Raw genomic sequence first — 25669 nt, 5'->3', positions numbered from 1 at the left:
TGAATAATGATAAAAGAACCTATGTAATGTAAACTGCTGTATTTAACCTAAAATATGTGTAATATTTTTTAATTATAATGAAGTGTTCTTCAGTAACTCTGTAATGACTTTTACTACCAATGTAGAGAGATACTGCTCAAAAAATAAGACTAAATAAATTTAAATTGTGAAAAATGTGAAAAATACTAAATGTGTTTTTGTAGTGAGCGCTAAAAGCAATTTACTGTTTCTGGACTATTATTACACACCAGTAGCTGTTGATTCAATATTTTTTTTGAATAAAGGTCAATAAAAATTAAAGAAATCTGAATTATAAAAGTTTTTTGGGGTGGGCACAAAGTACCCTCCCCCCTTGGTACTTCACATTATGCAAAATACATTGGTACTGTAAGAATTGAGTGTGATCACAGAAGATGTGCTTCTCTATAAGAAAGTATCAATCTGTAGAGAGACCTGCAGAGTATTGATGAATTGTGCGGGCTCTGGCAGTTGACTGTGAATGTAAATAAATATAACATATTGTGCAAACATAGGAAAAGAAATCCACTATTGCATAACTCCACTATTGATGCCAAACTGCTGGAAACAGTATCTGCCATAAAATATCTAGGAGTAACTGTCCAGAATGACCGTAAGTGGAATGGCAACATAAAACAAATGTCGGGAAAAGCAGATGCCAGACTGAGATTCATAGGAAGAGCATTAGGGAAATATATCTCATCCATGAAAGAACTGTCTTACAAGGCACTTATTTGACTGGTTCTTGAATATTGTTCATAAATCTGGGATCCTTACCAAGTATGTCTGGTAGAAGGGACATAGAAGAAGCAACAAAGAGTGGCACATTTCATAATGTCATTGTTTAGTAGGCACAAGAGCATTACAGAGATGCTCGACAAACTCGAGTGGCGTATGCTATAAGAGAAGTGTTGTGCATCATGGAGAGGTTTACTATGGAAATTTCAAGAGAGCACTTTCCATAAGAGTTGAAATGCATATTACTTCCTCTCATATGTGTCTCGTGAAATGACCATGATTAGGAAATCTGAGAAAATTAAAGCTAATACAGAGGCTTACCAAGCCTGATTCTTCCCATGTGCCATTTGCGAGTGGAACAGGGAAGGGGGGGGTGGGGGTCAGTCAGTAATACCAGAGGTACCCTGTGCCACACACAATCAAGCTGCTCATGGAGTATGATGTAGGTTTAGATTCAATGAATTACACTGGAAGTACAATGATGATAGTCACAACAGAGCTTGAAGTCTGGAAGACATTGTGGAAATTGTTTTCTTTTTTTTCTTAAAGCGTCAGCGGGCATAATAGTCGAGGTTCCAGTCTGTGTTCTAAATGTATGTGTATACAGCATACAAACCCTGTTATTAAATGAGTCCTTTAGTTCAGGTATTTTTCCAGAGTACCTAAAGCAGACACGAGCCGTGCCTTTACTAAAGAAAGGTAATGTGGAAAATATAGAACTACAGGCCAGTTTCGCTACTGTCTCTCATAAATAATTGAATCAGTCTTGAAAGATTAACTATTGAGTTATAGTGTTATGAAAAGAATAGTTGCTCCCCAGCGTGCAGCGGAGACACCGAGTTGCAAATAGGCACAATAAAAAGACTATCGGATAATGAGCTTTCAGCCAACAAGATCTTTGTTGAAAACAGGCAACACTGCTGCTGCCAGAGACTGTGTGTGTGTGTGTGTGTGTGTGTGTGTGTGTGTGTGTGACTGACTGTGACTGACTGACTCAGAATCTCCACTACGTGGTGAGAAACAATTATCCTTTCCATAGTATTGTTACATTCCATTGTTTAATTTAAACTAATGAGTTACTTCAATAAATACAACCTTTTTAATGAAGCACAGTTTGGTTTCCAAAGTTGAAGAATACAATATTGGCCATTAAAGAGTTTAAAAATGTTACTTGAAGCTCTTGAAAAGGAAGACTGTGTTGCAGACATATTCTTAGACTTGTCTAAGGCTATTGACACTGTTAAGCTTAAAACACTATTAAACAAACTAGAAGCACTAGATGTAAGATGGGACAGCAAACAAGTGGTTCCAGTCTAATCTAGAACATACAATGTAAGACACAAACAAAAATTAGGTGTCCCTCAGGGTAGTGTGTGGGGTCCAGCTGTGCTGTCAGTATATATAAATTTCTTTCCAGGCAGTATAAGACATGGAGAAAAAGTTTTCTTTGCTGATGACGAGAACATCGTCCTCAATGATAAAATACAAGAACACACAATAGAGAAGGCAAATGAAACCCTCAAGGATGTTTACTCTTGGGCAGTATGTACTAAATTACACTGAACATAAGGAAAACAAACAGCACTCCCTACAGCAAAAAAGAGAGAAGGCAACTGTGTTCCACTGAGTCTGGGTGATAAATCTATAGATTGTGTAACAAACACGATTTTTAGGGATGAACATTAATTGTTAGTTGCCATGGAATGAATGCACAAAGGTACTGCAAAAAGAATGTCGGTTCTGTTTTATCGAGGCATACTATTCCTACATACGCTCAGTTCCTAGCAGTAGGATTCTTTTCTGGAGTTCAAAGGCAGAAAACATGAATACAGTTTTCATACTGCAGAAAAGGGGCATAAGAATAATAACTAGAAGTTGTTGGGCTAATTGTAAAGAACTATTTTATATTTTATTTTTTTTTTTTTAAACTAGGTATCCTTATTGTGCTAAGTGAGTACATCTACCAATTGTTGTTTGTATCAGGGAAAACAATCATATGCTTTTCACTTACAGCTCTAACATAATCACGCAATAACAGCCAGTTTGGCCTTGCGTTATCAAAGAAAAAAGTGAACAAAAAATTCAAAACAGTGTTTCTATCAGGAAATAAAATTGTATAATAAATTCCTCAAGGAGATGAAAGAGATTAATAAATTACTTCTATTTAAAAAGGCAGTTAAAACATACTTAATAAGTAATTCATATCAGCAATTAAAGTTTATTTAGAGAAATCAGAGTTTGTGTTAATTATGAAAGGTGACAATTCTAACTCCCAGTTATATTACAATACAAAATCACAAAGCAATTCTTTTACAAGCAAATGTGCTAAGATCTGTAGAGTGTGATGTAAAGTATTGTCATTCTTATGAGCTCAATGTCTCACTTATCTGACTTGGCCCCTCCAGGGGACTCATAACTCTTTTGTGAGTACGAGCTCGGCTACGAAGGGGCCCCAGCATTTGCAGCATTACTTCCTTTCTGTGCTGCATGCTTATACTTCCGCTGTCCTTTTGTCCCTCCACCTCTCCATCGGATAGCTTTCTTGGTGATGGCCCTGCTCGGACCTGGTTTGTGGTTGGGCCTTGAGTTTCTACTCCTGGCTTATTCCACAGATTTTCATCAAAAAATATATAGTCCCCATTGTTAGGTTTGACCTGCCACCAATTTTCAAAATTTTCCAGAGGTGCAGATCTTGCAGGGAAGGTCGCTCAATGCAGTGTGTGCTCCACATTTGTGCCTCTCCGTCTATGCACCCTAACCTTTTACTACAGTAATACACGCAAAACCCTGTACAGTACCCATCAGTGATTAGTGATTGTGGGGGGGAGGGGGCCTATCATCAATTATCTGCATGGTGGTTGCCCACTAACCGTGCACGGACCACACTGTTGATGCCTGAGCTGAAAACTCCTCATGCATACCAAGGAGTATGTGCTTGTCGTGACTGGGGCACAGGGACTTCGAGCAACAGGTTACTGGCCAGGTATCTGTTGCTGAGGCTGGGTGGTGGCCGGGGAGAGTTTCTGTTTGGAGTTCGTGGCACCATGGCGAATCAGCCGCAAATGCAGCCGATGAAGTTATCTACTGCTGGTGGCCATTCGGTTGCAGCAGTCTCTATGAAAGGACAGTCCTCTGTCAATGCAGAGAGATACGACCCTAAAATGTTCCCTTCCCTGGTTGCACTGTGGGAGGAACATAAGTCTAAGCACCACGCGGAGTGATGCTCCCTGCAATACTTGGTTTGTACAAGGACTGATGTTGATTTCTTGTTGGCCACAAAGACCTTGTTCTTTCTGGAGAACTTGGAAGACAAAGTTTAGAGAACTGGCAGCCATCTCTAAAATGAAAATGGAGTCAATTCGGATCCAAGCAAAGTTGGCCCCACCTCCTACCTGGAGACAAATCACCTTCTGCCTGGCTTCTCTTGCAAGGAAGAGGTCCCTTGGGACACTTACTTCCATAGTTTTTGCCAGTCTGCAACTGGACACCAACTGTTGGCTGAAGGAACCACAGGCTGCTAGTTGTAGGGCTTCATGGTCATCCTTCTTTACCTGAAACTGTTTCAGAGAACCCCTCACAATCATCCAAAAACTGTAAGGAGAGGAAATACAAGAAAAAATCCTCGAAAAAAGATATTCTGGTTGCCCTCACACCACCAGATCCTACCTGTTCCTGGAACCTACGTATATTGATGCCACAACCCCTCAACCTGTGGCAGCAGGTGACCCTGAGGCATAACCTGCTCCCTTGGTCCCTTCATGGCCTCACTGTACATCAACAGCATTGTTCTCTCCAGCTGAATTGTAGCAGTTTCTTCCACCACCTGGTTGAGCTACAACAGCTTTTAAGCATATCACCTGCCTTCTGCATTTCCCTTCAGGTGACTTGGTTTCTAACAACACAGACTCCAGCCCTTTGTGGATGCAAAGGATATTATAAGAATTGTGCTGCCTATGACATGGTGTTAGGCAGAGTTTAATGTTGTAAACCATGACATACAAAACTATAAATTCTAATATTGTAAAAATTGGAAATGTTTTTCAGATCTTGTCTTACATTCTGAATAAACAGGCAAAGAACTATCATTTAACTCAGCTCGTGCAATACCCTGCACTTCTATGTTCTATTCCTGTCACTGGTTACTATATTTCTGTTACAAGCAATGCAGGGAAGCGGAGATGGTTAGATTTTTTAAGATTTATGGCAAATTTAAAGATTGCACAAAAGAAATACAAATTGTACAAATACTCACAATAAGTATAACTTTTGCACCAAGCAGGCTCACTTTTGCTGCTTACTCAGCTCATTTGCAGTGAGTTACGACAAATATATACTAGGATCTGGTAAGAGCTTCTTTGCACTTTTCTGCTTTGGAGTAGTAGAAAAGATGTCTACCTCATTTTACTTGTGACCCTCTAGTTACACCCATCACTCCTTTCCCTGTTGTTGGAGCCATTTTTGCTTATGCTAAACTGCCATTACTATGAGTTGAAAAAGCACCAGCAGGCCACTGCAAGTTAGTTACCATTTCAAAGCTTTGTTATGAGAGAAATGCTTCTTTAAAGTATTACAGATTGTTTAACATACAATTTTTTTTTTTGTGTGCGGATCACTCACAGTGTATTGACCAACACCTTTTTCTTTCAATACTGGTGGGGTACATTGGTCTTGAGAGAGTACATTATTATAAGAAATTCTTTAAACAAGTATTATAAATGTCAAACAAGCAAACCTTGGTACCTTTACATTCTATTTTGTAGCATTGAAAAATCATACCTGATGAAATCTTTTGGAATGAGAGGGGAAAGGGGTGGAGACGTGTGGTGTGAAGTCATAAGCGAGTGACTGCGTGTGAGATCGCTCTCTAAGTTTTCATATATTTTTAGGTTTCAGATACATATTTTAACGGTTTTTGTGATAATATTTACTATATAAGTGACGTATTAGTGGTTTCTTCATTCACCTCTGCCTTTCTTGTGTTGTGACCTGATATTTGTGAGTGTTTCGTATCGAGCAACTTAACCTCTTGCCTGTGTTTACATTCCGCGCTGACAAGTTGCAGCTGTAACGGCGCATTGAAAGCTAAGTACTAATTAATTGTTTGTGTATAGTGGTTTATTTAGGAACTTTAGTAGTCTTCAGTCGGTGTTCTTGGTGTTTTCTGGTGAAATAATTTCAGAAGAACCTTTTGGGAACTGTTTTCAGCTTCGTTACTGTGTCATTAGACGTTTGATTCTCTTTCTGTATTAGTCTTTTGTTATATTCACATTTGTTGTTTATTAATACTGTTAATAATAGTGGTTACTTCCCTTGTAGAGTAAGTTTGTAATTATTGTAGTCAGGTTTTTAACATCTTATTGTAGTAGCAGAACTAAGAAAAAGTAAAATTTTACCATGAGTGAGAAGTGTGGGCTTTGCCGTAGGTTCGTGAGTAGTGGATTGCGGTGTGAGACTTGTTCGAAGTATTTTCACTGGGGGGAATGCAGTGGGGAAGCCAGTGGGCATTCTGGTGAGATCCTCTCCTGGAACTGCAGGTTATGTAGCAAGAGTAAGTTGATAGAGTAGCAGGAGCGTAAGATCTGTGCCCTTCAGGTGCAGTTGAAAAACGCACAGGAGGAGCTAGATAGGATGAGGAGGGAGAAGGGGGTTGGAGAATGGGAGCTGGCTGTTGGCAAGAGATCTGCTAGGAGAAGAAGATTTTCAGATAGTTTTACTATTGGTGTTTACAATAGATATGACCAACTGTCAGAGTCTAGTGGAGAGGAATCTCTAGTAGCTGTAGATGTAGGAAGTATGCAGCAGACATCAGTAGTTACTGTGCCTAGAACAGTTGCAAAGTCGAAGAGGAAGAAGAAGGTTCTGCTGTTAGGTAGTTCTCATGGCAGAGGTGTAGGCCAGCAGTTGCAGAAAGTGCTGGGGAATGAGTACCAGGTCACCAGCATTGTGAAGCCTAATGCAGGGTTGGCTCAGGTGACTGTTAACATAGGGGGGTTACGTAGGGATTTTACTAAAGAGGATAAGGTAGTGACTGTGGGTGGGGCTGGTAATAGTATTGGTAGGGATGGGGAGTATAACATAGATGGTGACCTGGAAAAGATAGCCACTCAGACTGGCAACACGAATGTGCATTTCGTGGAACTGTTTCAGTGTCACGATCTGCCTCATCTTAATACAGCCGTCAGGCGTAATATCATGAGACTTGGGAGTGCGCTGATGATAGAAAGCATGGGTCACATTTCAGTGGTGTGGGTGGAGTCTATCAGCAGGACGGGTTTCACTAGACATGGCCTGCACCTCAACAGGTATGGGAAGGGGAGGTTGGCAAAGCTTATAGGTGACAGCATAGGTGGGGTTGGTGGGATCACTCATGGGAAAATTCCTGCAGTAGTGGGTGTTAGAGCTGCACCTTTTTTAGATTGAAGTCAGCTGATAGGTATTCCTGCTTAAGGGAAGTCTCTCTAACAAGGGAATCACTTTTGACAAAGCTTAGGTATCCGAGTAATGAGGGAATTAGTATATTTCATCAAAATATACAAGGTATTAGAGATAAAGTTAGTGAACTGCTTATAGATATTGACTCTGAAATTATTGGTGTATCTGAACACTTCTTAAATAAGGAGATAATTCAGAGGCTTCCTTTACCAGGATACAGGTTGGCTGGCAGCTTTTCGAGGAGCTCTTTGCGGTGTGGGGGAGTAGCCATGTATGTGAAAAATGGCATCCCATTTGAGTCAATTGATGTTTCAAAGTACTGCACTGAAAAGGTGTTTGAATGTTGCGCAGGTGTGGTTAAATTTAACGGAGCTAAACTTCTAACTGTTGTTATTTATAGATCCCCAGACTCCGATTTCACAACATTTTTGTTAAAGCTAGAGGAGGTTCTTGGTTCACTTTATAGGAAATACAAAAAGTTAGTTATATGTGGTGACTTCAATATTAATTGTATACGTGATTGTGCAAGGAAGAGGATGCTGGTAGACCTCTTTAATTCATATAATCTTATGCAAACCGTATTCTTTCCAACGAGAGTGCAAGGGAACAGTAGAACAACCATAGACAACATTTTTGTTCATTCCTCATTACTAGAAGGGCATTCTGTTAGCAAAAAGGTGAATGGCCTTTCAGATCATGATGCACAAATTTTAACTTTAAAAGATTTTTATGCTGCAACACGTGTTAAATATAGTCATCAGCTGTTCAGGAAAGCTGATTCACTTGCTGTAGAGACCTTTGTAAACCTTATAAAGGAACAAGAGTGGCAAGATGTTTATAGCGCTGATACAGTAGACCATAAATACACTCCTGGAAATGGAAAAAAGAACACATTGACACTGGTGTGTCAGACCCACCATACTTGCTCCGCACACTGCGAGAGGGCTGCACAAGCAATGATCACACGCACGGCACAGCGGACACACCAGGAACCGCGGTGTTGGCCGTCGAATGGCGCTAGCTGCGCTGCATTTGTGCACCGCCGCCGTTTGCCAGTTTGCCAGTTTGCCGTGGCATACGGAGCTCCATCGCAGTCTTTAACACTGGTAGCATGCCGCGACAGCGTGGACGTGAACCGTATGTGCAGTTGACGGACTTTGAGCGAGGGCGTATAGTGGGCATGCGGGAGGCCGGGTGGACGTACCGCCGAATTGCTCAACACGTGGAGCGTGAGGTCTCCACAGTACATCGATGTTGTCGCCAGTGGTCGGCGGAAGGTGCACGTGCCCGTCGACCTGGGACCGGACCGCAGCGACGCACGGATGCACGCCAAGACCGTAGGATCCTACGCAGTGCCGTAGGGGACCGCACCGCCACTTCCCAGCAAATTAGGGACACTGTTGCTCCTGGGGTATCGGCGAGGACCATTCGCAACCGTCTCCATGAAACTGGGCTACGGTCCCGCACACCGTTAGGCCGTCTTCCGCTCACGCCCCAACATCGTGCAGCACGCCTCCAGTGGTGTCGCGACAGGCGTGAATGGAGGGACGAATGGAGACGTGTCGTCTTCAGCGATGAGAGTCGCTTCTGCCTTGGTGCCAATGATGGTCGTATGCGTGTTTGGCGCCGTGCAGGTGAGCGCCACAATCAGGACTGCATACGACCGAGGCACACAGGGCCAACACCCGACATCATGGTGTGGGGAGTGATCTCCTACACTGGCCGTACACCACTGGTGATCGTCGAGGGGACACTGAATAGTGCACGGTACATCCAAACCGTCATCGAACCCATCGTTCTACCATTCCTAGACCGGCAAGGGAACTTGCTGTTCCAACAGGACAATGCACGTCCGCATGTATCCCGTGCCACCCAACGTGCTCTAGAAGGTGTAAGTCAACTACCCTGGCTAGCAAGATCTCCGGATCTGTCCCCCATTGAGCATGTTTGGGACTGGATGAAGCGTCGTCTCACGCGGTCTGCACGTCCAGCACGAACGCTGGTCCAACTGAGGCGCCAGGTGGAAATGGCATGGCAAGCCGTTCCACAGGACTACATTCAGCATCTCTACGATCGTCTCCATGGGAGAATAGCAGCCTGCATTGCTGCGAAAGGTGGATATACATTGTACTAGTGCCGACATTGTGCATGCTCTGTTGCCTGTGTCTATGTGCCTGTGGTTCTGTCAGTGTGATCATGTGATGTATCTGACCCCAGGAATGTGTCAATAAAGTTTCCTCTTCCTGGGACAATGAATTCACGGTGTTCTTATTTCAATTTCCAGGAGTGTATAATGCTTTTCTCAAGACTTTTCTCACTTTCCGTTAGAACGTTTAAAACAGGGTACTAGCACAAACAGGCAGCCTGGGTGGCTGACTAGAGGGATAAGAATATATTGTAGAACAAAGTGGCAATTATATCAAAACGTTAGAAACAGTTAAAATCTAAATGCATCAGCCCATTACAAACAGTATTGTAAGGTGCTTAAAAATGTTATTAGGAAGGCAAAAAGTATGTGGTATGCAGATAGAATAGCTAAGTCTCAGGATAAAATTAAAACCATATGGTCAGTCATAAAGGAAGTTGCTGGTCTGCAGAGACAGGTCGAGGATATAGAATCAGCGCGTAGTGGGAATGTCCGTGTTACTGATAAGTCGCATATATGTACAGTATTTAATAATCACTTTCTGAATATAGCAGGTGAACTAAATAGAAACCTAGTCCCAACAGGGAATCATATAGCGCTCTTAGAAAAAAGTGTTCCGAGACTGTTACCTGAAATGCTCCTCCATGATACTGACAAGAGGGAGATTGAGTTAATAATTAAATCACTAAAGACCAAGAACTCTCATGGATATGACGGGGTATCTAGCAGAATACTGAAGTATTGTTCTATGTATGTTAGCCCAGTTCTCAGCCATATCTGTAACTTTTCCTTTAGGAGTGGTCGGTTTCCTGACCAATTAAAGTACTCGGTAGTGAAGCCACTTTATAAAAAGGGAGACATTGATAATGTTGACAATTTTAGACCGATTTCTATGCCATCGGTGTTTGCTAAAGTTATCGAGAAGGTTGTATATACAAGGTTACTGGAGCATTTAAATTCACATAATTTGCTGTCAAATGTTCAGTTTGGTTTTAGAAATGGTTTAACAATTGAAAATGCTATATTCTCTTTTCCCTGTGAGGTTTTGGACGGATTAAATAAAAGGTTGCGAACGGTAGGTGTTTTCTTTGATTTAACGAAGGCTTTTGACTGTGTTGACCACAAAATATTACTGCAGAAGTTGGATCATTATGGAGTAGCTTACAATTGGTTCGCCTCTTACTTTAAGAACAGAAAGAAGAGGGTAATTCTCCGCAATATTGAGAGTGGTAGTGATGTTCAGTCCCAATGGGGCACTGTTAAGTGGGGCGTTCCCCAAGGGTCGGTGCTGGGGCCACTGCTGTTTCTTATTTATATAAATGATATGCCTTCTAGTATTACAGGTGATTCAAAAATATTTCTGTTTGCTGACGACACCAGCTTGATAGTGAAGGATCTTGTGTGTAATATTGAAACAGTAACAAATAATGTAGTTCATGAAATAAGTTCATAGCTTGTGGAAAATAATTTGATGCTAAATCACAGTAAGACTCAGTTTTTACAATTTCTAACTCACAATTCAACAAGAACCAATATTTTGATTAGACAGAATAGGCATATTATAAGCGAGACGGAACAGTTCAAGTTCCTAGGCGTTCGGATAAATAGTAAGCTGTTGTGGAAAGCCCATGTCCAGGATCTTGTTCAGAAGCTAAATGCTGCTTTATTTACCATTAGAACAGTATCTGAAATAAGTGACACTTCAACACGAAAAGTAGTCTACTTCGCATATTTTCATACGCTTATGTCGTATGGTATTATTTTTTGGGGTAATTCTTCTGATTCAAAAAGGGTATTTTTGGCTCAAAAACGGGCTGTTCGAGCTATATGTGGTGTAAGTTCGAGAATGTCCTGTCGACCCCTATTCAAAAATCTGGGAATTCTGACATTGCCCTCACAGTATGTATTTTCTTTAATGTCGTTTGTTGTTAGCAATATTAGCCTATTCCCAAGAGTTAGCAGCTTTCACTCAGTTAATACTAGGCAGAAATCAAATCTGCATGTAGAATGCACTTCCTTGACTCTTGTGCAGAAAGGAGTGCAGTATTCTGCTGCATCCATTTTTAATAAGCTACCACAAGAACTCAAAAATCTTAGCAGTAGCCCAAACTCTTTTAAGTCTAAACTGAAGAGTTCCCTCATGGCTCACTCCTTCTATTCTATCGAGGAGCTCCTAGAAGAGCTAAAAAATTAAGCAAATTCCAGTGTTACATGTTGATTTTCTTCATTTAAGCTTACGACTTGTCACCTGAATATGTTTTTTTATATTTCATTTTATCTGTTTCTAATATCATGTTATAATTTCATGTATTGACTCGTTCCATGACCATGGAGACTTCTCCTTAATTTGGTCCCACGGAACAATAAATAAATAAATAAATAAATAAAAAAGAGAAGATATAGGAATCTTGAATGGAGGTAAGACTGTCCCTTTAGAATTTCTGAATAAAGCTGTCTTGGGAAAAGATCCTTTGTGTATGTATTAAGTTCAGATTGGAATGTGTATCATAAGGATAGGTTAGTCGCCAATGGTGGCAGTGTATTTATTGCAGTAAAAAATTCAATAAAATCTAGCGAGGTTATCATGGATTCCAAATGTTGAATTAATCTGGGTGAAATTGAATATCAAAGAACAGTCAAAAATGCTGATTGGAAGCTTTTATAGACCACCTGGGTCAGGATCTGTAGTTTTGAGCATTTCAGACAGAACTTGCAGAATATCATTAGTAATTTTCCTGATAATGCTGTTGTAATAGGGGGTGACTTCAACTTGCCAGGTATAGATTGGGTGTGTTGTGCCATCAAAACTGGTGGCAGGGACAGGGAATCGTGTGGCATTGTTGTGGATGTCTTGTCCGAAAATTAGTTTGAGCAAATAGTTAGAGAACCAACTGGTGAGAATAACGTCTCAGACCTCCTGGCAACAAATTTACCTGAACTAATCAAATCAGCTAATGTAGAGGAAGGTAACAGTGATCATAAGGCTGTGACAGCATCTATGGTGACAGGTCCTACAAGGAATTTTAAGAAAGGTAGGAAGATATATTTGCTCAGCAAGGGTGACAGGATACAAATTTCAGAATATCTCAGCAGTCAGCTTCAAATATTCAGTGATTAAGATGAAGATGTGGAGAACAAATGGAAAAAAATTCAAGTGCATCATTCAATATGCCCTAGACAAGTATGTTCCAAGCAAGGTTTTAATGGATGGGAAAGACCCACCATGGTTTAATAGCAGTGTTAGAAAAGTGCTACGTAAACAAAGAGCACTTAATCTCAGATTCAAGGGAAGTTAAAAAAACTAGCTGACAAACAAAAGCTGAACGAAGTGAAAATGAGCATAAGGAGAGCAATGAGAGATGCGTTCAACAATTTTGAAAGTAAGACGTTGTGAACTGACCTGAGTAAAAACCCTAAGAGATTTTGGTCATATGTAAAATCACTAAGTGGGTCAAAATCATCTGTTGCTTCTCTCAGCAACCACACTGGCACCGAAATGAAAGATAACAGAAAGAAGGCTGAAATACTGAATTTGGCCTTCCAAAGTTGTTTCACCGCAGAAGATCGTTACACTGTCCTTCCTTTCAGTCATCGTACGAACGTCGAAACGGCAGATATTGAGATAAGTGATTGCGGAATTGAAAAGCAGCTACAATCGCATAGTAGTGGACCAGATGAGATACCTATAAGTTTCTATAAACATTATGTGAAAGAACTTGCTCCCCTTCTAGCAGTAATTTATTGTCGATCGCTTGAGCAACGAAAGGTACCTAACAACTGCAGATCATTCCCATTTTTAAGAAAGGCCATAAGACAGACCTACATCGTTTATGTCAATCTGTTGAAGGATTGTGGAATATATTTTATGCTCAAGAATTATGTTGTAGAACTCAATACGTCGCTCCTAAGGAACAAAATCGACAGATGTAAAGGCTATATCCGGAGTACCACAGGGAAGTGTGATAGGACCATTGCTGTTTACAATATATATAATTGATCTAGTAGAAAGTGTTGGATGCTCTTTAAGGCTATTTGCTATGATGCAGTTGTCTGTACCAAAGTAGCAATGCACCAGAAGATAGTAAGAATTTGCAGAACTACTTGCAGAGAATTGATTAATCGTGGAGACTCTGGCAGTTGACTCTGAATGTAAATAAATGTAACATATTGTGCATACACAGGAAAAGAAATCCACTAATGTACAGCTATACTATTGATGGCAAACAGCATCTGCCATACAATGTCTAGGTGTAACTATTGAGAGTGACCTTAAGTGGAACGACCACATAAAATAGATAGTGGCAAAAGCAGATACCAGACTCAAGAGGATCCAACGAAGAGCGGTGCATTCGTCACGGGATCATTTAGCTGGCGAGAGAGCGTTACGGAGATGCTAAACAAACTCCACTGGCAGATGTTACAAGGGAGGCATTGTACATCACAGTGGGATTTACTATTGAAAATCAGGACAGCACTCTTCAGGTGGAGTCGGTCGGACAACATATTGCTCTCCCCCCCCCCCCCCCCCCCCTCCCCCCCTCCCCCCCCAATACATCTCGGGTATTGACCACAAGGATAAAATTTGAAAAATTAGAGACAATGCAGAGGCTTACTAACAATCAGTCTTCCCACACACTATTTATGAGTGAAACAGGGTTGGAGGGATCAGATAGTACTACCAACAGCACCCTCCACCACACACCATTAGGTTGCTTGCGGAGTATGATGTAAATGTAGATGTACTTAAGTTGCTAACATAGCTAGTTCCTTCTTAACTATTTTACTAATGCTGTAAAAATTCTTTTGTTTATTCCTTTCATCATACTAATAATGAAAGATCATAGTGTAATGATTATGTTGCTACTGTGACAATACTTCTGTAATGTTCCACATCTGGTGCAACCAGTGGATAATGTTTCAAAAGAACCCTTCAAAAATTGGTATGTTTGTTGTTACAAGTATATTAATCATGTGAGCAAACTCAATCATATCAGTCAGAGGCTATGTGATAGTCGCAGGACTACAATTCACTCACAGCACAGTTTTGCTTTAATGCCACAAAGACTCATCATCCAAACTCCAAATATGCAGCAAGAACTTGCTGGCTTCACAAATAAGACATTTGTGGTCATACACCAAATAAACCACTTCATGTTCTTGTTATGTAGTTAGGTAACAAGTTAAAATGGAGTCAAGAAGCAGCATAAGTATGTTTTGCGTATACGGATTTTTATCACTGTGCTGGGTTTCAAAGCCAAGTGTATTAGCTTATTTTGTGTAGTTTCACTTCCAGTTGTGTAGAACTATCTTTTTGGGCAATTTTTTTCATTTAAATGTAGTATTTACTCAGTGAAAGTAAACACTAAGAATGTTGTGTGAAGTACATGGCCACAAATATCTGAAGAAGCTAGGGATTCTTGCACTCACTTCCTAGGACACGCACTCCTTAATGGTTGTTAATACTAAAATAAGTTTCAAATTAATTCTGAGTCACAGTACAAGGTAGACAAATAATTTCCATGGAGGATTTTTCCTCTTTGTCCATGGTTCACAGCGAGATTCTCTAGTTGGTGCAAGTTACATCAACATACGCCCAATAGGCATAAAAGTAAGACATTGGGAATTAAAAAATAAATTGAAGTGTACATTAGTTGTGACTTCTCCTCCAAGTGACTTGATTCAAGAATTGACAGTTCATTTTACCTGCATTGTTGGTTATAGACTGGCATCTGTTGTTCCACATACAGATAACATTTGTCCTGTGATAAATATGATTTGGGACATGTAGAAGTCAACCTAGCATCAAGAGATTGCTATTTAATATAATTGCAGGAACAGCAGTTTAAAAGAAGAGCAGAAGCTTCAATCTTGCTAATTTTAGTGTATTAAAAGAGCCTGGTGTGAGCACAGATAATTGCCCAGTTTAATGCTTTAACAGTAGCCAATTATTTTTGCAGCCTTCAACAATTTATCCTCATTGTTAATATAGACCTTGACCCATTCTGCAATCCTGTAGTCTTTCCTTAGTGATGTAATTCATAGGTAAATAAATGTGTCTTTTGACCATGACATTGCATTTCATCTTTATGTTACTATAGTAACTAATTTTTGTCATGTTGAAAGAGGAAGTAAAACACTCCTGTTCAATGTATCACAGTGGACAATTATACAGTCTCATAAATGTGTGTATTCCAGCAACCTAGCGTGTGGCAAAGAGGCACATAAAAGCAACTCGTATCAAATTTTCTTGCTTTATTTGGAAACAGTTTTGAGATTCTTGAAGGTAGAATTAATCTTCCATCCTGCAGTTGGCATTCAGAAGTGGTATACACAGACTGCTCTACACTAGATGGACAAACCGGTTTTGCCGACACACATGTAAGGTGCAGTGAACTACACTCCCTGCCCAACAGATACAGTTTATTCGCTGCAGAATTGGTGGCCTTTGATCAAGCCTTCCATCACATTCATTCTTGCATTGACGAGACATTCTTAATCAGCAGTGACTCCCTGATTAGTCTTCAGGCTATCAACTGGTGCTAGCCTCGACACCCACTGGTTGTAACTGTACAGAATCTCCTTTCTGACCTCCATCAAGGTGGACTCACCTTTGTCTGAACTCCAGGTCACATTGGGATCCGAGGGTACGAACATGCTGACTAGTTGCCCAAGTTGGCTACCAAGATTCTGACTTCCAAGATTTGGGGTACTGGAACTGGACCTTCATTCAACACTCTGCCATCAACTATTGGAGGCTTGGAACATGGAGTGGTGTGTTGTGGTTTCTCTGAGCAAACAATTTACAGTAAAGAGGACCATGACCATGTGCCAGTCTTTGTTTCATGCTTCTTGCCAGAACTTACTGTTCTGTCAGCTTTGCATTGACCACACTTAGTTGACCCATGGCCACATCCTACAATGTAAGGATTCACCCTTGTGTCAGTGTGGTGCCCGTATGACGGTAGCCCACATCCTGCTGGACTCCCGTAATTTGTCCACATTACAGAAAAACCTGAAACTTGCTGATGCACTGCCTGTGGTGCTAGCAGATGACACGAAAGTGGTTGATCTGGTTTTATGTTTTACTCGTGGAGGTCGTTTCTACTCCTCTCTGTGAGATAGAGCACATTGGCCTCAGAATGAAATTTTCGCCTTGCAGTGGAGTGTACGCTATACGAAACTTCCTGGCAGATTAAAAGTGTGTGCCGGACCAAGACTCGAACTCAGGAGCTTTGCCTTTCACTCTACCGACTGAGCTACCCATGCACGACTCATGACTCATCCTCACAGCTTTAATTCTGCAGAGCACTCACCCACGAAAGGCAAAGGTCCCTAGTTCAAGTCTTGGTCCTGCACACAGTTTTAATCTGCCAGGAAGTTTCACATTGGCCTCATTGGCTGCTTGAGGGATCAGAGGGATGGTACTGTCGCCTGCTGCAACCCAAGGGACCAATGGCTGTGGGACCTTGCTTGGTGGTCTGGCCTGTCTCCTGGTCTTCTCACCTCTTTCATTTTTCTTTTTCTTTTCCATCTGTCTTTTGGTAATGGATAGTGAGGAAACAACTGTCAGATGCGGAGGGTGCATCTCCCATTGTGTAGCATGTCCCAGGGGCCTCCTGCTTCCTGGGCAGAGCAACTCACCCACCTTCACCCTCTTACCCATCTGTCACTTCTACTGGCATCTATCTCTTGGTTTTATTTATTCTCAGCTACATCCATGTACATCAAGATTTGTCTTCTGTGTCCTTCCTCCCTGAGGACTCTTTCTGTCTTGACACATATAGAATAGGGGGACTGATGACCTCATAGATTGTCTCTTTAATCCCATCAATCCAATCATTCTGCATTAGACTGTGTACCATTATTGAACTTTGTGATAGATTAAAATTTCTTACCGAACCGGAAATTGAACCCTAAACCTTGCTTTTCATGGGAAACACTTGTCGACCGATCTCTCCAGGCCCAATTCACTACCCATTCTCATAGCTTCAGTTCTGCCAGTAACCTTCTTTTCTCTCCAAACTTCACAGATCTGTAGACAGTCCAGTACTAATGGAATGGAAGATATCACAGGGAAATGGCTTAGCCACAGCCTAGAAGAAGTTTCAAAACAGCGCACACTCTGTTGCCATGTGAAAGATTTGATTTGGAACCAATCTGTAGGTTGTGGCTAAGCCATTTCTCTGCAGTATCCTTTCTTTCAAGGAGTGCTGGTCCTGTAATGTAAGCAGGAGATGTTCTGCTTAGTCTGGAAAGTGGGACGGGGGTGGTGCAGAATTGAAGCTGTGAGGGTAGTTCGTGCATTACACCCAGTTGTATTAGTCAGTTAGAGCATTGCCCATGAAAGGCTGTGAATGACACCCGACTCGGTGCACAATTTAAATCTGTTACCAAATTTCATGCTGGAAATGCATTTTCTTGCCCTGTTACCTTAATTAACAACTAGTCAAATTTATTTTATTATTATTAGTATTACTACTACTACAATTATTATAATTATTATTACTTTTTTGCAGCCACTGTCGTCAGAGGAATCATCAGGAGCAGGACCGAGCACAAAGGAAGATGTTCAGCCAACTCAAGCAAATCGAAAATTTTTCTGGATGAAGACCAGAGCACTTGAAGATGTGGAAGGAAAGGACTACAGTGATGGAGAGAGGGAAAAGCAGAAGGCAGAGCAGCAGGAAGGAGATATGTCGGGGGACCTGGTGAGGCCAAACATCCGGCTCAAGGTGCCAGGCTCGGAGGCTGCAGCAGGGCCCGAGGCGGCTGGGGCCCGCACTACGCTGCAGCTGAACCTGGACCTCCTTCCGCGCTCACCAGAGGCGTCCTCCTCCACAGCAGACTTTGTCAGGAAGGAGCAAATGTTCCAGGTGAGCCTGGCTCTTGGAAAAGAAATGACATGCACAGTACAAATGTATATGGTTTATATTTCATGGTCTCCATTTATTCTGATCTAATATTGAACCGTCTCTTCATTAGAAGAGAATGGACAGGAACAGAGAGAGAGAAGTGTGGTTGTTGGTCAATGCAAGGACTCAGTGCACTTGTACAAGCACTGACGTGCAGTCAATGTCTTACAAGCAAATGCAGTTGGCTATTCTGTGCCATTGGTGTATTTGTGGGACAGCACATCACCAACACCACAATCTGATGCACCCCCCCCCCCCCCTCCCTCACCTGCCCCGGGTGGTCCACAACTCTCTTTTGTGGATATGTGTGTGGTGAGCACAGGACCCCAAGCTCATGCAGCTCTCTTTCCTTCCGGGCTGCATACCTTTCCTTTCCACATCTCTCCCTCTCCCTGATCCTTCCCCCCACCCCCTTCTTCCTCTCTTTTCCTCTCTTTGGGAGTGTGTTTTGTGCCAATGTCCGGAGACAGATGCTTGTCAACAAATGAAGTGGTTTCTCTTCTTTTATCTCTACAATGTAATGTATCTGTCCTTACTTTGTCCTTCTCTTTCCTTGGTTCTTCTCTTTACCTTCTTGTCCATTGCGGTGTTTGAGAATTCTTCTCTTCTCTCCATTTCTTTGTTCCCCCCTTTTTCTTTCTTTCCTTCATGTGTGTGTCTGAACGCCGACCCACATGTAGCCGGTGATGAGGTTACGCGTAATTCCCTGCTGCAGGTAGACAAGTAGGACACGTATGTACCTCCTGGTAAAGGCCAGGCCCAGGGAGGGGTGGTTACCCAAGCTGGTACTTTCTGAACATGCCAGTTGGTCCCTCCGTCCATTTCTAGGGAGGTGTAATATGAGGTTTGGACAATCACCTAAGGTGGGAGTGCCCTCAGAGAGGGCCCCCACTATGAAGGAGTGCGCCATTGGAGGCGCCAGTAATCATTGGGGATACTTTTGCAGTGGTTTCTTCTACTTATACAACTTCTGTCCACAAGAGAAAGCTAGATTAATCTCAGCCACAGAAAATTCGGCCATCAGAGCCAAAGTTCCTAGTTGTTTCTCGGTCTGATGAAGGTTAAGACTCCTCAACAGTAAACCCTTTTATTATTGAGAAAGGTGTTGACACAATCGCAGGTCCTGTAAAGTTTTGTTCCCGGTTACGAAATGACACCTTGCTGTTAGAAACAGATAGTGCCCACCAGGCACAAAAATTGCTTTGAACTACACTGCTACACACCATCCCTGTCCGGATTTAAGCGCACCACACTTTAAACTCATCGTGCAGGGTGGTGTATACAAGATCATTTAACGGATTATCAAACGAGGACATTCAAAGTTACCTGTCTGATCAGGGCTGTACATCAAGTAATGAAAAAGGTTGAAAAGAAATTGGTAACTACTCGCACTCACTTCTTGACGTTTGGCGGAGTTCAGCTTCCATCGAACATTAAAGCTGGATATGAGATAATTTCAGTTCGCCCTTACATTCCCAACCCTACGCCTTGCTGTCAGTGTCAGTGGTTTAATCATAGCAGCCAGTTGTGTTCCAATATGGCCAAATGTGTTACCTGTGGCAGCAATGCCCATGAGGGTGATTGTCTACCCCAATCCCCTCATTGCATCAACTGTATGAGCGACCAAGCTGGCTCCTCTAGAGATTGCCCTATGATGAATGAATTATTGAGGAAATCCGAGTGAAGGAAAAGGTGTCTACCTTTGCTACTCATAAGTTATTCATCAATAGAAAGCTGACTGTGCTCCCAGCAGGTAAATATAGCACTGTCTTCGCCTCTCCTCGACCTACTAAGGAGGTAGCCGCGCAGACTTGAGATCTCATTAGATCAGCCAGCCCAGAGATCGCCCAGTCAACCTCTCCACTATCACCTGCTCACTCTCAGGCTCAACCATCATCGGCTCCTGCTAAATCACAGCCCCAAAATCGGACGCCTGGACTTCCAAAAAAGACCCTACTCGTGAAGATTCTTTACGTACTCAGACCTCACAACCATCAACTCCTCCTTCATCTCAACGTCCTGCTTCCAAGGAGGCTCATAAGAAGAACAGTTCCTCTACTTCTCTGCCTCAGCACTGTCTCTTCCACAGCACCACCCAGCAGTAGCCGCCCTCGGCCATCTTCCGTGTCACTGAGACGCACTGCTGGCGGCCGATCAACCAGCCGGTCACTGGTGGCAGAAGCTGCCCCCGAACAACCTGTGGATGAGGATCTTCTGCCCCTGGCTGAATGCCATTCCACACCATTGGCCACCGGCTCTCGGCATTCGCTGAGGTGACAGCAAATGTGGTGAGATTTTTCCCTTTTTCATCCACCTTATGTCAATCATCCGTTGAAATATCCATAAAATTTGCTCCAGTCAGGATGAACTGTCAATCCGCTCCCGGTCATATTCTGTCTTCAGGAAACAAAGCTACGTCTCCATGATCACTTTGTCTTCCCTCATTTCCAATCAGTTCAGTTTGATCTCTCCTCTATTGCTGGCGTTCCGGCACATGGGGTCTTATGATTGTTGTCCATGATATTATCCATTATCACCCCATGCACTATTGATTGACCTCTTCCACCAAGATTCTGGAAGTTTTCCCAAGCCAGTTAGACACTTTTCTCCTCTCTAGCAACATTTGATGACCATCAATTTCCCTAGCATCGATGATCAGGTCACTCATGTTATGGAAGTTATTCTTACAGCTGCAGAATGTTCAATACCTTGTACCTCCCCTTTGGCCCAGCACTCCCCAGTTCCTTTATGGAACAAGGCATGCATTTTCCGCCATCATCCTATGGTGGCCAACTGTATCCGCTATAAGCAGTTACGCGCGCGATGCCGTCGCATAATATGTGACAGCAAGAAGGTAAGCTGGGATTTCATTGCCAGCTCCATTAATACCTGATCTCTGGGATAACCGTCGCGCAGGATACCTTAGTGGACCTGGTCGCAATTGCTAACTCGTTGGGTCAACACTTTGCTGAGATATCGAGCTCTTCTAATTATCCACTAGCCTTTCTTCTGAAGAAATGGGTAGCAGAAGAGCTACCTCTCAAAATCATGAAAGCTACAATGTCGTTTTTTCTATGCAGGAACTCGGACATGCACTCTCCTCCTCTTGCTCTTCTGCTATGGGACCGGGTGGTATCCACGTCCAAATGTTGCTGCATCTATCATACCCTAGTCTGTGCTACCTCCTTTGACTTTGGGTCAACAGTACCTTTCCCAGAAGATGGCAGGAAGCTATCGTCGTTCCTGTTCCTCTCCTCTCCAGCTATTGGCCAATCCCTCTCATGATTAGTGTTTGTAAGGTTTTGGAGCGTACGGTAAATCGCTGTTTAGGCTGGTGGCTGGAGTCCCAAAACCTTTTAACAACTGCCCAATGGCGTTTCCAAAAGTATCATTCCGCAGTTGACCATCTTGTTGCTCTCTCCACTTATATCATGAACAACTTTCTCAGGAAATGCCAAAGGGTAGCTATATTTTTTGTTGGAGAGGGCCTACAATACCTGTCAGAGGACAGGCATCTTCCATACTGTTCTCTTGGGGCTTTTGAGGTTGGCTACCCCATTTCATCTGTGAATTTATGAAAGAGTGCACATTTAAGGTGCAGATGAACACTACTCTATCCTGTACTTTCACAAGAAAACAAGGTGTGCCAGGGCTCCGTGCTAAATGTTATACTGTTTGCCATTGCCATAAATCCAGTTATGGATTGTCTTCTTCCCAATGTCTCGTGCTCCCTCTTTGTTGACAATTTTGCAATCTGCTACAGCTCCCAACGGACCAGCCTTCTTGAACGACGTCTTCAAGGATGTCTCCATCGCCTCCACTCATGGAGCATTGAAACCAGCTTCCGATTTTCTCCCAGTACGACCGTCTGTGTAAATTTTTGATGTTGTATGGAGTTTTATCCATCTTCCCTACATCTAGACCCTGTTGACCTTCCGTTTGCAGACATCGCCAAATTCGTGGGACTTACGTTTGACAAAAACTGTGCTGATCTTCCCACGTTTCCTATCTTTTGGCTCACTTTCCACAAACCCTCAATACCCTCCGTGTTATGAGTGGTACCTCCTGGGGAGTGAACCGAGTGGCCTTCCTCCACCTATATCGCGCCTTAGTGTGCTTGAAATTGGACTATGGAAGCATAGTTTACTCCTCTGCATGGCCGTCTATTCTTACGCGTCTAGATTCTGTTCACCACCGTGGATTGCGTTTAGGGTCTGGAGCTTTTTACACTATCCCCATGGGCAGCCTTTACTCTGAGACTGCTGAACCTCTGCTGTCCAGTCGCCAAGTGCCCTTTTGAGTCACATCAGTGGCAAGTGTTAAATCTTTGCTTGGAAATCTGTGCCTTGGAAATGGATACTGATAGACATTTGCATGAGCATTAATGGTGGACTTAAATCCTCCCCAAATTATAAGTGATCCATTTGATTCCTTAACTACGACCATGGATGTAGCACAGCCCAATGGCTAGACGGTACTGGGAATATAATGCCCGTACTTTGCAGCCTATCTAGTCCAGCTCTAACTTGCCTGTGAAAGGCAAAAGGGACTGGATGAGCTGTACAAAATGTGGGTGCTGTCGATTGTTTCAAGGATACGTGGTCCTAGGACCCTATTGCAAAACCTTATGTGGGTTGTGTTAACAGTTGTTTATACAGGATGTATCAAAAAGAATCGTCCAGTTTGGCAGATCTATATTTCTGAAGCTAATAAGCATATACAATGAATTTTGTTTTTTGATGAGTAGAAAACTCAGTGTGTTTTTTTCCCCCCAATATGCCTCCCCCCCCCCCCCCCCCTTACATATGCATGGATATGTCAATGCGGTATTCAAATTGTTACCACATTGCTGCGAGCATGTCTTGAGTTACAGCTTCCATAGCTACTTTTATGTGACATCTCAGTTCATTCATTGTTGTTGGTAACAAACATAAACAGTGTCTTATTCCCCACAAGAAATAATCACCTACAGTGAAATCCAGTTACCTTGGAGGCCAGTGATGTAAGGCTGAATCATTTGCTCCAGTGTGACTGATCCACCTTTCAGTAATCCTTTGATTTAAAAATTCCTCCACTTTGACATGTCAGTATAGCTACCTAGTGGGAACTGTGTAAAACTTGAGAGTTAGCTCTTTCCAACAGTATATTGTTCATGCACATATCTCAAATAACATAAAAGCTATGATTTTTTTAAAGTGCGGTGATTCATTTTGATACACCCTGTATTACACACATAATGTACCAAGTTCTGTGAATGGTACCACAGATTCAGCTGATTTGAAAGCCAAAAAGCACAAAAGTGGCTAAGCCAAAAATGTTAGGCATCGTCTGAAAAGTGATTACTAGGAGCGGTATTTGCTGAGCTACATTTTTGTAATTTGCTTGAACTTCATTCTGACCCCACAATGGAATCAACTGGTCATTGTATGTCACCACTATGCACTGAGGGGACCTCAGCTGCAGGGAGTCACTGCACCAATAGGCTCCCTCATTAATGAGAGACACAGCCGTGCCTGTTTCTGACTATAAATCCACCATTGCTCCATTAATGTCCAGTTGCAACATGAGCCTGTGCATCCCGTCTGCTGCTGCTGCTATGGGCACCAGCAAGACAGTGAATAGTGCACTGACAGCTGATGTTGTCGATGTATGCCAGCCAAGACAGACAGTCATTAGGCATCCCTGTTTGTGGCATGCATAACAGGTGACCTGACAGAAAGGTCAATGATGCCATTGATGCTGTGGGCCACAATCTGGACATGGTTTCATAGCACAAACATTTTTAGGACACTTTGACAACAGGTAGGAAACCGTTGCATGAGCCTCCACTCGCTTTTAGGACATGCCAAGCACTTCTCTTTTTGCACATCTGCCGACGATGTTGGTGGTGGATCACTAACTACCAACTCCCCTGTAACCAGACTGCTGGATCAGTAGGTACTTGGTAAATCAGATAGTGACATGACTGGAAGTTATCGGTGACTAATACTACTAACAGTGTTGACACCAGAAGAATTGTGGAACAGCCCCATCAGAAGACTTCAGAGATTTCATGCTAACTTCTCTATCAGGTGAAAGACGTATAATAACATTAAGGTTTAATGAATTGACTTAAGGTGTGCCACACTGTTTAAAGAAAAAATCGCCACTTGCCTACTAAGCATTGTAAGTCAGCAACCCATGCCACATATGTCTCCTTATGTTGCTTAACACATTGGTTAAATTTCAGGATGGTTGCAACTAAGCGGGTTGGTGAGTGTAATAGTTAGACAGCAAACCACAAAAATCAGAAAAGCTCAAACTACTGGGGCCCAAGAGTGGGCATACTTTCTGCACCACTCTGGCAGTCTGGATCAGTTACTTGACTTGCTTTCAGTGAAGAAGGGACTGTTGTTGGTTTTGCAGCAGATGTAACAGCAATTACTGCTGTTGCTGTTGGAATTCTCATTGCTATTCATGCTGCTGCAGAAGTTCCCACTGTTTTTCATGCTGTTGCTGCATTTGTTGTTGCTGTTGCGGCTGCAACTGCTGCAGTCACAAATTCGGTCCCTGCTGCAGTGGAATAGTTAGATGGTGAGAAAGTTCTTATTACACATTTCTATACTACACTCTATAGATAGAAGACAGTTTATGTCGACTCACACTGAAGGCAACAGAGAGACCAGCGGAACAAAATTTGGGTTGCTGATTTCGATGACGGCTAACCAGAAACAAATCCAGAGCATAGCAAAGTTATCTTAGCATACGGCATTAGTCCAGAAAGCAGTCCAAATTAAAAACATAATACAGGCAGGGTCAAAACTCTACTGATCCAATGGCATGTAATTAATGCTTCAGTGAACTAATAAGGCTGACATTCAAGTGTTGGGCTGCAGTATTTAAGGGTAGTCTTGAGTCCGTGGGTGGCTCCATGTGACGTGCTGGATGCATTGACACCTCAGCAGGAGCAACCTGCAGCGGGAACATGTAGCACAAGTAACTCTGATGTGTTCTCAGTATTGATATCATGGCTGGGTGGTGAATCTGAACGACTGCTGGATACTAAAGCTACCCTTTCACAAAAATTTGAGAACTCTGTAAACATTATTCGTCCTCCTGAAAGTTCTGATTGACTTCTAGTGATTACCATTCTCCCCCCCCCCCCCCCCCCCCCCATAAGAAAATTACCACAGTGTTCTATAAGAAAATAATTACTTCAGGATACTACGAGAGTCACTCCAAAAGAAATGCACTTTTTTTTCCTCTAAATCCATCTTTTATTCTACATGTTTGAAAGTTTTACAGTGTGGAGATACATCCTTTAGGAGCAATATTTTCATTTCTCCACATAATTTCCTTCCCTTTCAACTGCCTTACTCCATCTTGGAACCAGCACCTGTATACCCAAACGGTAAAATTCTGGACCAACCTGTTGGAGCCACTG

The 25669-nt window shown here is 42.4% G+C and overlaps 1 protein-coding gene across 1 annotated transcript in view; it reads left to right on the top strand.

The window, feature by feature from the left end:
- The window catches only part of LOC126456472 (uncharacterized), a 58981-nt gene that overhangs the window by 14530 nt on the left and 18782 nt on the right, over positions 1-25669 (top strand). The window contains exon 2 of the mRNA XM_050092222.1: positions 17851-18207. Within this exon, the coding sequence (XP_049948179.1) occupies positions 17851-18207 (357 nt within the window). The remainder of the gene's footprint in view (positions 1-17850; positions 18208-25669) is intronic.

The sequence above is a fragment of the Schistocerca serialis genome, chromosome 2 (genome assembly GCF_023864345.2).
Source record: "Schistocerca serialis cubense isolate TAMUIC-IGC-003099 chromosome 2, iqSchSeri2.2, whole genome shotgun sequence".
NCBI classification, from domain to species: Eukaryota; Metazoa; Arthropoda; class Insecta; order Orthoptera; family Acrididae; genus Schistocerca; species Schistocerca serialis.
This window is presented reverse-complemented; position numbering and strand designations above follow the sequence as displayed.